The sequence below is a fragment of the Silurus meridionalis genome, chromosome 23 (assembly GCF_014805685.1).
Source record: "Silurus meridionalis isolate SWU-2019-XX chromosome 23, ASM1480568v1, whole genome shotgun sequence".
NCBI classification, from domain to species: Eukaryota; Metazoa; Chordata; class Actinopteri; order Siluriformes; family Siluridae; genus Silurus; species Silurus meridionalis.
Window position 1 is genome coordinate 17,731,950 of NC_060906.1, and position 12,083 is coordinate 17,744,032.

Sequence of the window (12,083 nt, forward strand, 5' to 3'; positions counted from 1 at the left end):
AGATCACAGAACACAAGATGCTGCTACCCAATCAAATATCAGGGGAAAAAGTATTGCCTCGTTGTGAGTTAGGATTAATAATTAATATTCTTATGAATTTATTATGATAGATTAGTAATACTCCTTAACAAATACCTTTTTTTAAAAAGTTTTTTATTTTATTTATAATTCAGTGCCACACTGTATTTCGTTGACCGCCCTCTGACAGGATGTGACGTTTTTAAAAAGGCGTGACTTGCGCTCTGCACCAATGAAAGCACAATACGTAATTTTAGCGGGATTTTTGTCTCTTCTCTTTTGGTGATCAGTTTCGCGGGAACTTCATTGCAGTCCGTTTTTTTTCTCAGTTACTGCCGATCTGCTGAGTTTCCGGATTTTATGTATTTGATTTAAACCCGTCTCGGTGTACATGATGCTGTTTCGTTTTGTCGTCGATCGAGGAGTGGATAAAAGAAGAAGTAACGGTGAGCAGATTAACTTTATTCTCACACATTGTGGGATTGTTCAGGGGCGAATCCCAAACGCACTTTTGGTGCCTATACTGGTGCACTATGTGGGGCTGGAGGTAATGGCGGGTAACAATGCAGAGTAGGGGAACTAATGTTCTGCAGGGTGCCATTTGCCATTTGGCCTCTGTTTCTGCTCTGTCTGGAAACCGCCATTATGAACAGTAGCTCAATTTAGATTAATCCAAAACATGTATTGAATATTACTAATTATACTTTCCATCTTGTTTATCTGTATTTAGTGTATAAATTCTCCTAATCTGTAATCTGTGTGTGTGTGTGTGTGTGTGTGTGTGTGTATATATACAGTGTGTGTGTGTGTGTGTGTGTGTGTGTGTGTGTGTGTGTGTATGTGAGAGAGAGAGAGAGAGATATATATATATATATATATATATATATATATATATATATATATATATATATATTATATACGTTATATGCTATAAAAACTTTAATCAGTTGTTGAGTGATGAAGACCATGGCTATAGATCATGCCTTAATCTAAAGGCCCTGATGTGAAAATATAAACAGTTGTAAAAGCGAGTAATTGGGCTGTTTGGGAAATAAACCTTCTAACTAGTTTTGATTAAGTTGCTCAAAAGTGTTGTCACACAAATATCACAGTTTCGTGTATAGATATGCTAATCCAGTTCTAAACAGGGCAATTGGGTTGTAATTGCCCTGAAACACAAACCTGGCATTTTCTTCTGTCTAGATCATCACGTGAGCTCAGCACAAGTCATCTGTATTAAAAAGGAACAAATTGAGAGTGTGCATAATGCAATTATGTCCTTGTGCCAGCAACAGGAACAGTAAAGAGCTTTGTTGTTTACTGTAAGGACATCAGTACTGAGTTCTTTATTCGAAAGAAGAAATGATTATCAACCATTTGATTCATATTAGGAAGAATATAGAAATTACACAATCTGGTGATCCAGTAACTAATGTGCCATGGGATACTGTATGTTAGTGTATAATTTTAATGATTTAATGCATTGAAGACCAAAAACTTAATAACACACTTTGGAAAATTAAGTCATTCAGTAACTCGGTTCTAATGTGATCTACACTTAGATTTGAAAGATTTCCATTAAACCAACAGTTTTGTTTGTGTTGTTTTTGCAACATCTTGGAAAACTTGCATGAATAATAAGCTCTCACTGCAAAACCATGACACACTAAACCCTTTCTAAAAAAGGAGGAAAACTGCTATTATTAGTGATGGACCGCCAAAAAAACTCTTGACGTTACTGTGAATGGTACCACTTCCTGTATTTCTTTTGAAGATGTCCATCAGTGAACAGCTGATAAGCAATAATGGATCTATAATGAATGAACATTCGGTGTAACCCAGATGAGGATGTGTTCCCTCTGGTCTGGTTTCTCCCAAGGTTTTTCCTCATACAAAATCAGGGATTTGTTCATTGCCACTGGCTCAATCCTTAGAGATAAACTTATAGGGACTAATTTAAGAATATCAATGAAAACAATTATAATCTCTTCATTTGTGTAAATCTGACATGTTCATTCTTTAAAGTGCATCCCATATAAAACTGCATTGAAATGCATCAGCCTAGAATAAACATTTCGGACATTTTTTTTGTGTGTCAGTAAAGTATTAATCTATTGTGATAGAAGAGTATCTGCAAGAGTGAAAGGGAAAGTTTATAGGACTGAGGTGAGACCTGCGATGTTGTATGGTTTAGAGACAGTGGCATTGAGTAAAAGACAGGAGATGGAGCTGGAGGTAGCAGAGCTGAAGATGTTGAGATTTTTGTTGGGAGTGACGATGATGGACAGGATTAGAAATGAGTTTATTAGAGGGACAGCACATGTAGGATGTTTTGGTGACAAGGTGAGAGAGGCGCGATTGAGATGGTTTGGACATGTGCAGAGGAGGGACATGGGGTATATCAGTAGGAGAATGCGGAAGGAGGAAAAGAGGAAGTACAAGGAGGAGGTTTATGGATGTGATGAGGAAAGACATGCAAGTAGTTGGTTTGAAAGAGGCAGATGTAGAGGACAGGGGGTTGTGGAGACGGACGATCCGCTGTGGTGACCCCTAATGGGAGAAGCCAGAAGAAGAAGAAATGAAGTATTAATCTCTTATGAGAACCCAGGACAACTACATTGTTTGTTCTCTTATTAACTTATGGTGCTTTATTCACCAAGCCTGCTGCTGGTTTTGGGTGATTTTTATTATATTTCATTTAAAACCTGTTGCGCTGAATAAATGCTTGTGTTTCTTCCTTTTGTAGGTAAGCATGGGGATTACCCGCTCTCATCTTTGCTGGAGTGTTTCCAGTGTCTCCGTCATGATGAACACGTGTCATATGGAGACTCGGGGGTCGCCGTTCCTCCGTTCGGATGCACATTTTCCACAGGTGAAGCGTTTTTTTATTTTTATTTTATATAATATCATAAATCTGGTATAATATTGAAGGTATTAGAATTGCACTACCACCACATGATTGAAACATAAAGTGGCCATTGAGTGAATGCCTGAAGTATATAAAAAAATAAATGAAAAAAGATGTTCTGACCACTTTTGGTTCAGCTGTTTGGCTTAATAAGTGTGTATTTTGCACAAAAAGTGAAAATGTTTAATCCTTTGCATGATTCCAAAATACACAGATAATACAATATCTGTAAACACTAGAAAGTCAATAGGACGTTCCTTCTGTGCTTGCTTTTTCATATTTGTGGAAGGAAAAATCTTGAAGTAAGTGTGTGTGTGTGTGTGTGTGTGTGTGTGTGTGTGTGTGTGTGTGTGTGTGTGTGTGTGTGTGTGTGTGTGTGTGTGTGTGTGTGTGTGTGTGTGTGTGTGTGTGTGTGTGTGTGTGTGTCTTACAGCTCCTGGGCAAGGCAGCATGCTGGCTGTAGCAAATGAAGAAGGAACTGTGAGCCTTTATAACACTGAGAGATGTAGCATTGTGCTGAAAGGTGAGTGATCCTTTTGTTTTGTGACAAACCAGATTATTTGTTGATGTCCCCAAAATCCTGTGGTGCATCTAATAATAATCAGCGTCCTTTAAAAATGCTGTTTTTCATCCACAGAATGGTTGGCGCACGATAACGCGGTGTTCGATATCGCTTGGGTCCCCGGAGCGAACAGCCTGGTGAGTTCTTCAGCACCTCAGTTTGATCTTTCAGAACCTTTAAGATGGCTCTTATTAAGAGTAAGTGATGTTCTGGGGTGAAGGTGACCGCGTCGGGTGATCAGACGGCTCGGCTGTGGGACGTGATCTCCGGGGAGCTGCTGGGAAGCTTTAAAGGGCACCAGTGCAGCCTGAAGAGTGTGACCTTTCCCACACATGAGAAAGGTAATCCTTTAAATCCATGTGCTATCTCCTTCATAAATCTGTCTACTCTGAGGAATATTTTTAGTTCCTGTTTTAGTTTTGCAGTATTTATAAATCAAGGCAAGTCATCTTTCAGACAGGTGTTTTTTCTGCTGTCTGTAAAGGCGTTTATTGGGTCTGGGAATGTTTTGTAATAAAACAATTTGTTTCCTCAGCTGTTTTCTGCACCGGAGGCAGGGACGGGAACATCATGCTGTGGGACATGAGGTGTAGTAAGAAAGGTGAGAGTGGGAATGTTGGATAGTGGCATTCTAATCTGCTTGCATTCTTTCTCCCTCTTTCAGTGTCTGTACAAGTCTCTGTGTCTCTAGAAATGTTGGTCTCTGTCTATGTCCATCTCTCTAGAAGTGTTGGTGTGTTTCTATGATTCTAACAGATTCTAATCTGTCTGATGTTTTGTTTCTGTTGGTGTCTATATATTTATTTTAATTTTTTTCCCCTCTGCCTCTCGGGCCCCAATAATGTTCTTTTTTTTATTTTTATTTTTTTAATAAATGAAGATGGCTTCTACAGGCAGGTAAAACAGATCAGTGGAGCTCACATGAAGATGGAGAGAAACACACCTCAAACGAAGAAAAAACGAGCGCCGTCCAGAGGAATGGCTCCTTCTGTGGTGAGACTTTTTAATGCTACTGTTCTGAGGTGTGAACGCTGTGGAAAAGCACTGCAACAGCTAATCACCATAAAAAAAAAAAAAGGTTATCACTGAATTTTATTGCTTTATCACAGTGTTGGTTATTACACTGTTGGGTTATTTATTTATTTATTTTGCACAGGAATAAAATATATACAATACAAATCAGATATGTGCTGTACAGGGATAGGCAGAAAACACAAAAGGGCATATTTCACAAGCTAAAAAAAAAACAACTGATGACATTAAGAAAAAGACTAAATCATAGCAACAAATTAATGACAACATATGTGGGAAAAAACTGAGGTTCTTTTTTAAGTGTTTCTTTTATTATAGACTTTATAATAAACACACAGGCATTTTCCACAACATTTTTACCTCAGAATTTCATTGTGTATTTTTCTTTTATTATGGACAGTGGTGAAAAAGCTTTTTTTCATGCAGATGAATCAACAGCAGTAAATTCTTTGCTCTTGTAATAAGTAAATGCAATAAATTCGTATAAATGCTCAGATTCCTATATTCTGCTAAGAGTTGAAATATTTAAAGAGAGGGTATTAATATAATGGGAGTTCATTCAATTCCCTCTCTTTTTACTCATGAATGTGTTTTAGTGTCCTTCAAATAGAGTGTTACCTTAATAATTCACATGTTCCACAAGTGTCTGATGTTCACAATATTATTATACTGATTTATTTATTTATTTATCCCTGAATAAAATCGAATTTCTATATCTCAGGACTCTCAGAGAGGCGTGACTGCTGTGCTTTTCCGTGACGAGAACACGCTCCTCTCGTCAGGAGCCGTAGACGGGTACGTGGTGAATAAGAAACCTTTTGTATTGGGTTAAAAAAAACAAATGCTTTAGCTAAATTACTGATCAGCTTACACTCTACAGGTCGATTAAGATGTGGGATTTGAGAAAGAGTTACACGGTGTATCAGCAGAACCCCACACCACTCCAGACCTATCAGTACCCCGGATCATCCACACGCAAACTAGGTACATAACTAGGCTTTCTCACTTGCACTGTAGACAATCACAATGTGTCTTCTGATAGCCGATGTGGGATAGAAAGGCCCATATAAGGACACAATCGAGTTTTACATTGTTTTAGTGGTAGCTTTCTGTTACTATCAGTATTGCAACAAGAAAAAAGTCAGTCTGTTATACAACAATGATCTCACCTACATCCCATTAGTTACTCTTTTGCTATGTTTTTTTCCCTACTGACTAATACCCTTTGGCTTCAGGGTATTCAGGCTTAACGTTAGACTCAACAAGCTCCAGACTGTTCTGCAACTGCACAGATGACAATATTTACATGTTTGATGTCAGTGGATTGAAAACTACACCAGGTAAGGAGTGCTATTTATCAATTTCCAAGTTTGAGCACCATTATTGTCCAGTATGTAAGGAGTAAATCGCTATAGGGTTTGCAATTATAGGAAAATAATTCACACACACCCCTGGTGGGGTCATGTGGCCTGATTTCCAAGATTTCTGTTAGCAGTTCTCAGGGTCTCCCCTCATATAAAACTTGAACAACAACACACAATTGAAAAGATTTGATTGTTGAGCAATTGCCATACACGTCGTTGTGTGCATTGTTACTATCGATTTGGTATTATAACAAGTTCACTAACATAAAACCTTCATTCTGACCAATGATCTTTTTTGAGAATTCATTTACATTTATGGCATTAGGTAAACGTTCTTAACCAGAGCGACTTACATTTATCTTTTATTTATTTATTTATATATATATATATATATATATATATATATATATATATATATATATATATATATATATATATATATATATATATATATATATATATATATATATACAACTGAGCAGCTATTGGTTTAAGGGCCTTGCTCAGGGGCCCAGGAGTGGCAGCTTGGTGCTGGGATTTGAACTTGTGACCTTCAGTTACAAAGTCCAATGCATTAACCACTAAGCTACCTTTTGCATTCCATTTCATTGCCACTGGACGTTTCTATGTACAGACCCTACATGATGATATAGTAACTAATGAAGTAATTTTTACATTTCTAATTACATTAAGATGATTCATGGTTTTCAACATGATCAATTTAAATTGTATGCGCACACACACACACACACACACACACACACACACACCCACCCACCCACTCACACTCTGTCTTCTGTCTGCTCCTTTAGTGGCTGTGTTCAGTGGCCACCGTAACTCCTCGTTTTATGTGAAGTCCAGTATAAGTCCAGATGATCAGTTCCTGGCCAGTGGCTCGAGCGATGGCCATGCTCATATCTGGAAGGTGAGGGGCTTCATCTTTGTTTGTGAATTTTGGTTTTGTTTTCACATTCAACAGGTTTTATTTTTAAAACGCTTTAAGCAGTGGATATTGTCCCAAAGCAGCTGATAAGTAGGTCATAAAATTTAAATGTATACATTAGTGCTTATAGATTTAGTCTTTAATGAGCAAGACAGTGGTGACAGTGGCACAGATAAACTCATTGAAATAGTATGAGGGGGAAAAAATTCTGAGAGGAACCAGACTCAGAAGGAGACCCATCTTCATCTGGGTGACACCGAATGCCCTCATTATAGTTTTTTCATTGTTGAGGTGAGCTGTTTAGTGAACTGTTGACTGACGGGTGTTTAAATGCAGAACAGTTATTGTCCATTGTAGTCATATACGCCATTGTCTTTCTGCAGATTTCTGACCCAGCTCTGGCTCCTGTGATGCTTCAGGGTCACAGCCAGGAAGTGACCTCAGTTACTTGGAGCCCCTCGGATTTCACAAAGGTGAACAATACTTTGGGATTTAATATTTAAAATAGATGGGGGAATTTCTTTAGTGTTCCCTAATTGTGTATGGGGAAAATTTTCTGTGCTTTACATCGGTCTGTAGTTAAATTGTGTAGTTTCAAATGTATAAAGTTTCTTCTTACAAAGGCATTCTGGGATATAACTGTATGACGTGTGGTATTCTTATATTTGGCATTTATACACAATTCAGTAAATATTCCTGAACATCATTTCCAGGGTTCTAGTGACCTTAAAGTGTATGTCAACTCAAGTAATCACTCAAATAATACTCCAAAAGTGCAGTTGTTTTGTTCTAAATGAAAATGGCAAACAAAATAAGCAGCATACTATATGGAAAGGAGGATGATTGACAGTAAAAAAGTGTTAAAATATTAAAAACACCTTGAAGCCACACCCCTTTTTCATTAACAATAACATTCTGCCCATGTATAGACAGGAGAGAGGTCCATATACACACGTTTTTTTAACGTTAGTAGTAGTTTGCGTCAGTTTAATCTACTAAATTATTCGTATTGTGGTGTGTGAGAAGCTCTGGTAATCTGAACGGTTGATATTTTTCTCTGTATGCAGATCGCGACCTGCTCTGATGATAACACGGTGCGGATCTGGAGGCTCAACCGCAGCATGGATGGAAATTTAGCATCAGGAGATTTAAACCTTGTAGGCAGAGCACACCGTAAAATCCAGACGCCATCCCGACCATCTGGTAATAACAATAATAATATATTTAAATGATTAACTTTTAGACCTTGATAATAAAACAAGGTAGGTGTAGGTGTGATGAATATGGTGTCTTTCTAAACTAATTATTTTACCACACAATGCCTATATTTTACAACCGTATTCCTCAGAACACTGGCATCATACGAAGATTTCACTATTTTGTGGTATTCCTACGTCCGACAGCTTTTATATTGCCTATTTATTATACAAGTATTCCATTAGCGCAGAGGCCTTTCCTATTTACTTGCTTGAGGTATTTATCAAATCAACTAAATCGTGCACAATTATTTTTGAGTTAGAGTAATGACAAACTTTATTTCAGAGCACATTATACAATAGTCAAAACTTGAATGAGATCAGAAGATAAAAGTTTATTCTCTATCCTAGATCTAACAGTCAAACCCGACCTGTAACCATGTACCTCTTTAAACCAGAGGAAAACCAGGTGGTGTGTGTTTGTGTATGTAAAAGACATAAAAAAAAATATTTACTCTAAAAGTTGCCCTGTACAGCCAAAAGTTTGCAGACACCCAACCATACGATTTTCTGTGCTTTTAAAAAAAAAAAATGTCTGATTTAACATTTAATCTCCATTTGCTGTTATAATTCACGCCACTCTTCTGGGAAGATAGATTTTAGAGCGTGCTTGAGGTGATTGATGTAGGGCGAGGTGGGCTGTGGTGCAGTCAGCGCTGTAGTTTTTCCCCCAAACGTGTTCGATACGGTTGAGGTCTTGATTGTAATGCAGGTTTAATTTATACCAAGCATGCACTGAGGTAAAAGTTGATAAAACAAGGTGCAATAACCTGATTTATTCCACATAGTCTCTTTCACATATTGTAATCTGAACAATCCAGAATGTGCAAACCTTCCACAATTTACTACAGCACATCCAAAATAACGCCCTTTTTTTAATCCTGCCTTCTAGGATTGTTTGTCTGATTGATAAGCCGCTCTGTCAGGTTCTGTATGTTTGTTGTTGTGTGTTTTTAATGACTGGATTTTGTATGTGATCTTTTTTTATTGGTTCTCTCTTGTCAGGCTACTTCCCTCTGGCTGATATAACCCCTGTTCGGTGCAGCAGGTCAGGCAGCGATGACTCTCTCTTGTCCCCTCGACCTGCCTCGTGTGCCCCCAGCGGTGCTGACTTCCCTCCTCCATCTGTCACCTCCTCTCCTGCTGATCCTCCGTTTTCGGCCCAGACTAAAACTCCACTCTCAATCCCAGTCATTAACACGATCAGCTCCGAGAGGCGCGCCAAACGCCGCCTGGACACGAGCGAGATGAGGACGGAGGAAGACGACAGCGATGGAGTGTCCGAGCTCTATCCGGAATGTAAGAGGATCCGGGAGTCTGCGAGCGCTTTCTGTACATCAGCGGAGGAAGAAACGGAACGGAAAGAAGACCGGATCGGCTTGTCTACGCAGGCTGATAAGGAGAACAGCTCACCTCTGAAAGCTGACTGGCTTTCTGCAATGAGCCGAAAACTAAAACAATCTCACAGTGGACCAGCATTATCCAAAAGCCCTAATGCAGGGAAGAGACAAGACCCGAAGACACAGTCCCTCTCTGTGAGTCCTACTCTATAATAACCATTTAACCTCATAGGATTAGCTTCATTTTCTATGGAAGTTCTAAGAGGCCATGCATTATAATATTGCTTAATTTTCTCCTGATCTTCACATAACAAATGTTGTTTTCTTGTGATCATGACTGCTGCCACAAAGGGTTCTGGTCATTATCCATGAGTCCTGCATTTAGAAGATGCTCTTATGCCGAATACACAAAGATTAAGCACTGATCACGAGGAAACAATGTTTATGTCAAGATCTCAAGTTGTGACTTCTGTAGATTTTATAAAAGATGCCACTTAAAATGATCTTTTAGTCAATTAAATAATAATTCTACAGTATAAATTTTTTTTTCTCGTCACTTCTGGATTTCATTTCTCCTTTCTTTGTTTTTTTTTGTTTGTCCTTTTGACCTCCTACATGATTGAATTGCTGTCCATGGTACTTACGCCCTTGTCTGCATATCTTTCTCTTTGACTGTCTTTCTATGTTCAGACAGAAGGCTCTAATCTAATTTACTGCCATGTCCAATTTGAGCTGGACAGACTTTCTGGAGTTTTAAATGCAATAGAAATAAATGGACTGAAGTCAAATTTTAAATTGAAAGTCAGCTTTTGAATCATATCTGAGGACATGGGACATGGCTTGTCCTGTTACATCAGATTTCATCTTTTGTTGGGGTTTTTTTGTTTATTTTTTATGAAATGCAGTACACCGGTTATGCCTTTTCTGTGTGGACATAGCCTGTCCTTGCTCATGCCTGGTTTTTATTATTATTATTTTTATTTTATTAATTTTTTTTTTGCTTCTCTCTGATTAAAAGACAAAGGCAGACTATTAGAAAGCTGGTTGTCTAATTCTCTCTCACCTGTGCATCTGTCTACTTCACTCAGTCAAAATAGCAATATTCCCAATCCAACATCTCTGTAATTTCATCACTTTTATTGGGGATTAATTTGTGTTGTCTTTCTATTTCTTCCTGTTTAGGCACTGGGCTCTCCACAATCAGTGAAGAAAGCCGGCTCCCCACAGACAAAGAGAATTTCCTCTCCAGCTTCTATGAAAAAGATTTCTGCATATTTCCAGAAAACACCAAAAGACTGAAAATATTTTTATTTGTTTTTTTTGGGGGGATTCTGACTTGGACTATTCTACTTCCAGTGTTCATGGAAGGAAAAACCTACACTAAGATTTTAAGGTGTTTGTTTATACCTTGGGAACTTTACCCTCCAACTTTGTCTTTTTGTGAGACCAAATTCAGTGGGATTTTTTTTTTTTTTTATGCAAATGGACAAATTATATTTCAGAATTTTATATATATAAATATAAAAAAACACAACTTTACCAGTCCTAAAATCGATTTATAAAGATGTTGTTTAATGTTGAGTGCAAGTGTATGAGATGTGCTGTCATGTTCATAATGCATGTGGATTTCTTTTGTTTGTTTTAAACATTCGATACTGTGTTGGTTTGAAGTGGTGATTAAATACAGGCACTCTGGCTGGTAAAGTCTGAACTTTGAACTGTTCAATTGTTTTATTGTGCGCACTGAGAACTCATTATATCGACAAAGGTTTGTGGAAACCTGATCATAAGATTTGTATTTGCCTTTTGAGCATCCCATTTCACATTTAGTCCCCCAAATATACTCTTCTCCACTCTTCTGGGCAGATGTTCCACTAGGAGTGTGCTTGAGACGATTTTGCTTATTCAACTACAAGGTCAGGTACTGATGTAGAGTGTGGAAGCCTTCATCCTGAAGGTGGTGTTCAATAGGGTTGAAATCAGAGGTCTATCACAAACCACACAAGATCTTCCACTCCACTGCCTTTTACTTCCTGATCAATGGAGTTCTCATAAATTGGAAACCACTTGCTATTGAGGATGGCGCCACATAAACAGCCTAAAGATTAGTGAGGTTTCTGTCTGTTTAAAATCAGGAACTATGAAGATTCATAAATCCAATTTAATAGATAGCCATGATTTAGGCTGTAGTTAATAGAAACTGCTTGATACAATAGATTTGGCGGGACCTAGATGAGGATGGGTTCCCATTCGTGTCTGATTCCTCTCAAAGTTTCTTCTTCATATTATGTCTTAGGGATTTTCTCCTCACCGACTGGTGTGCTCACTAGGGATAAAACTTATAGGGACTAATTTACTAATTTAACATTTATAATCTTTATTTATTTTATTGTTAACATATTATATTATATGTTAAAAGTGCTGTACAATTCAAAATGAATTATTTAAACCAAAGAGTAATTGTGTATCTAACACCAGGGGGCGACAGAGATATTCTTATGGCTCTTGACCTTGAAGCTAAAATTATAATAAGGCTATAATCCCAAGTATCATCTATTCCCCTTAATGTGACTGCAGTTTTAATATCACCCAAACATTTATTATTTAATACAGTAATAAATCTCAACTGCACATAAACATGCTGACAACTGGATGTTTAT

At 37.8% G+C, this 12,083-nt stretch overlaps 1 protein-coding gene across 1 annotated transcript; it reads left to right on the top strand.

Annotated features, from left to right (window-relative positions):
* Nucleotides 1–281: 281 nt before the first annotated feature.
* dtl (denticleless E3 ubiquitin protein ligase homolog (Drosophila)) lies at nucleotides 282–11,134 on the top strand. Its single transcript, XM_046836468.1, has 15 exons — nucleotides 282–464; nucleotides 2,765–2,890; nucleotides 3,360–3,449; nucleotides 3,564–3,625; nucleotides 3,709–3,829; nucleotides 4,024–4,089; nucleotides 4,369–4,481; nucleotides 5,242–5,315; nucleotides 5,401–5,504; nucleotides 5,756–5,860; nucleotides 6,697–6,809; nucleotides 7,211–7,300; nucleotides 7,895–8,030; nucleotides 9,089–9,618; nucleotides 10,606–11,134. The coding sequence occupies exons 1-15, from the start codon at nucleotides 410–412 to the stop codon at nucleotides 10,720–10,722; spliced, it is 1,902 nt and encodes a 633-aa protein (XP_046692424.1). The 5' UTR covers nucleotides 282–409; the 3' UTR covers nucleotides 10,723–11,134.
* Nucleotides 11,135–12,083: the final 949 nt, after the last annotated feature.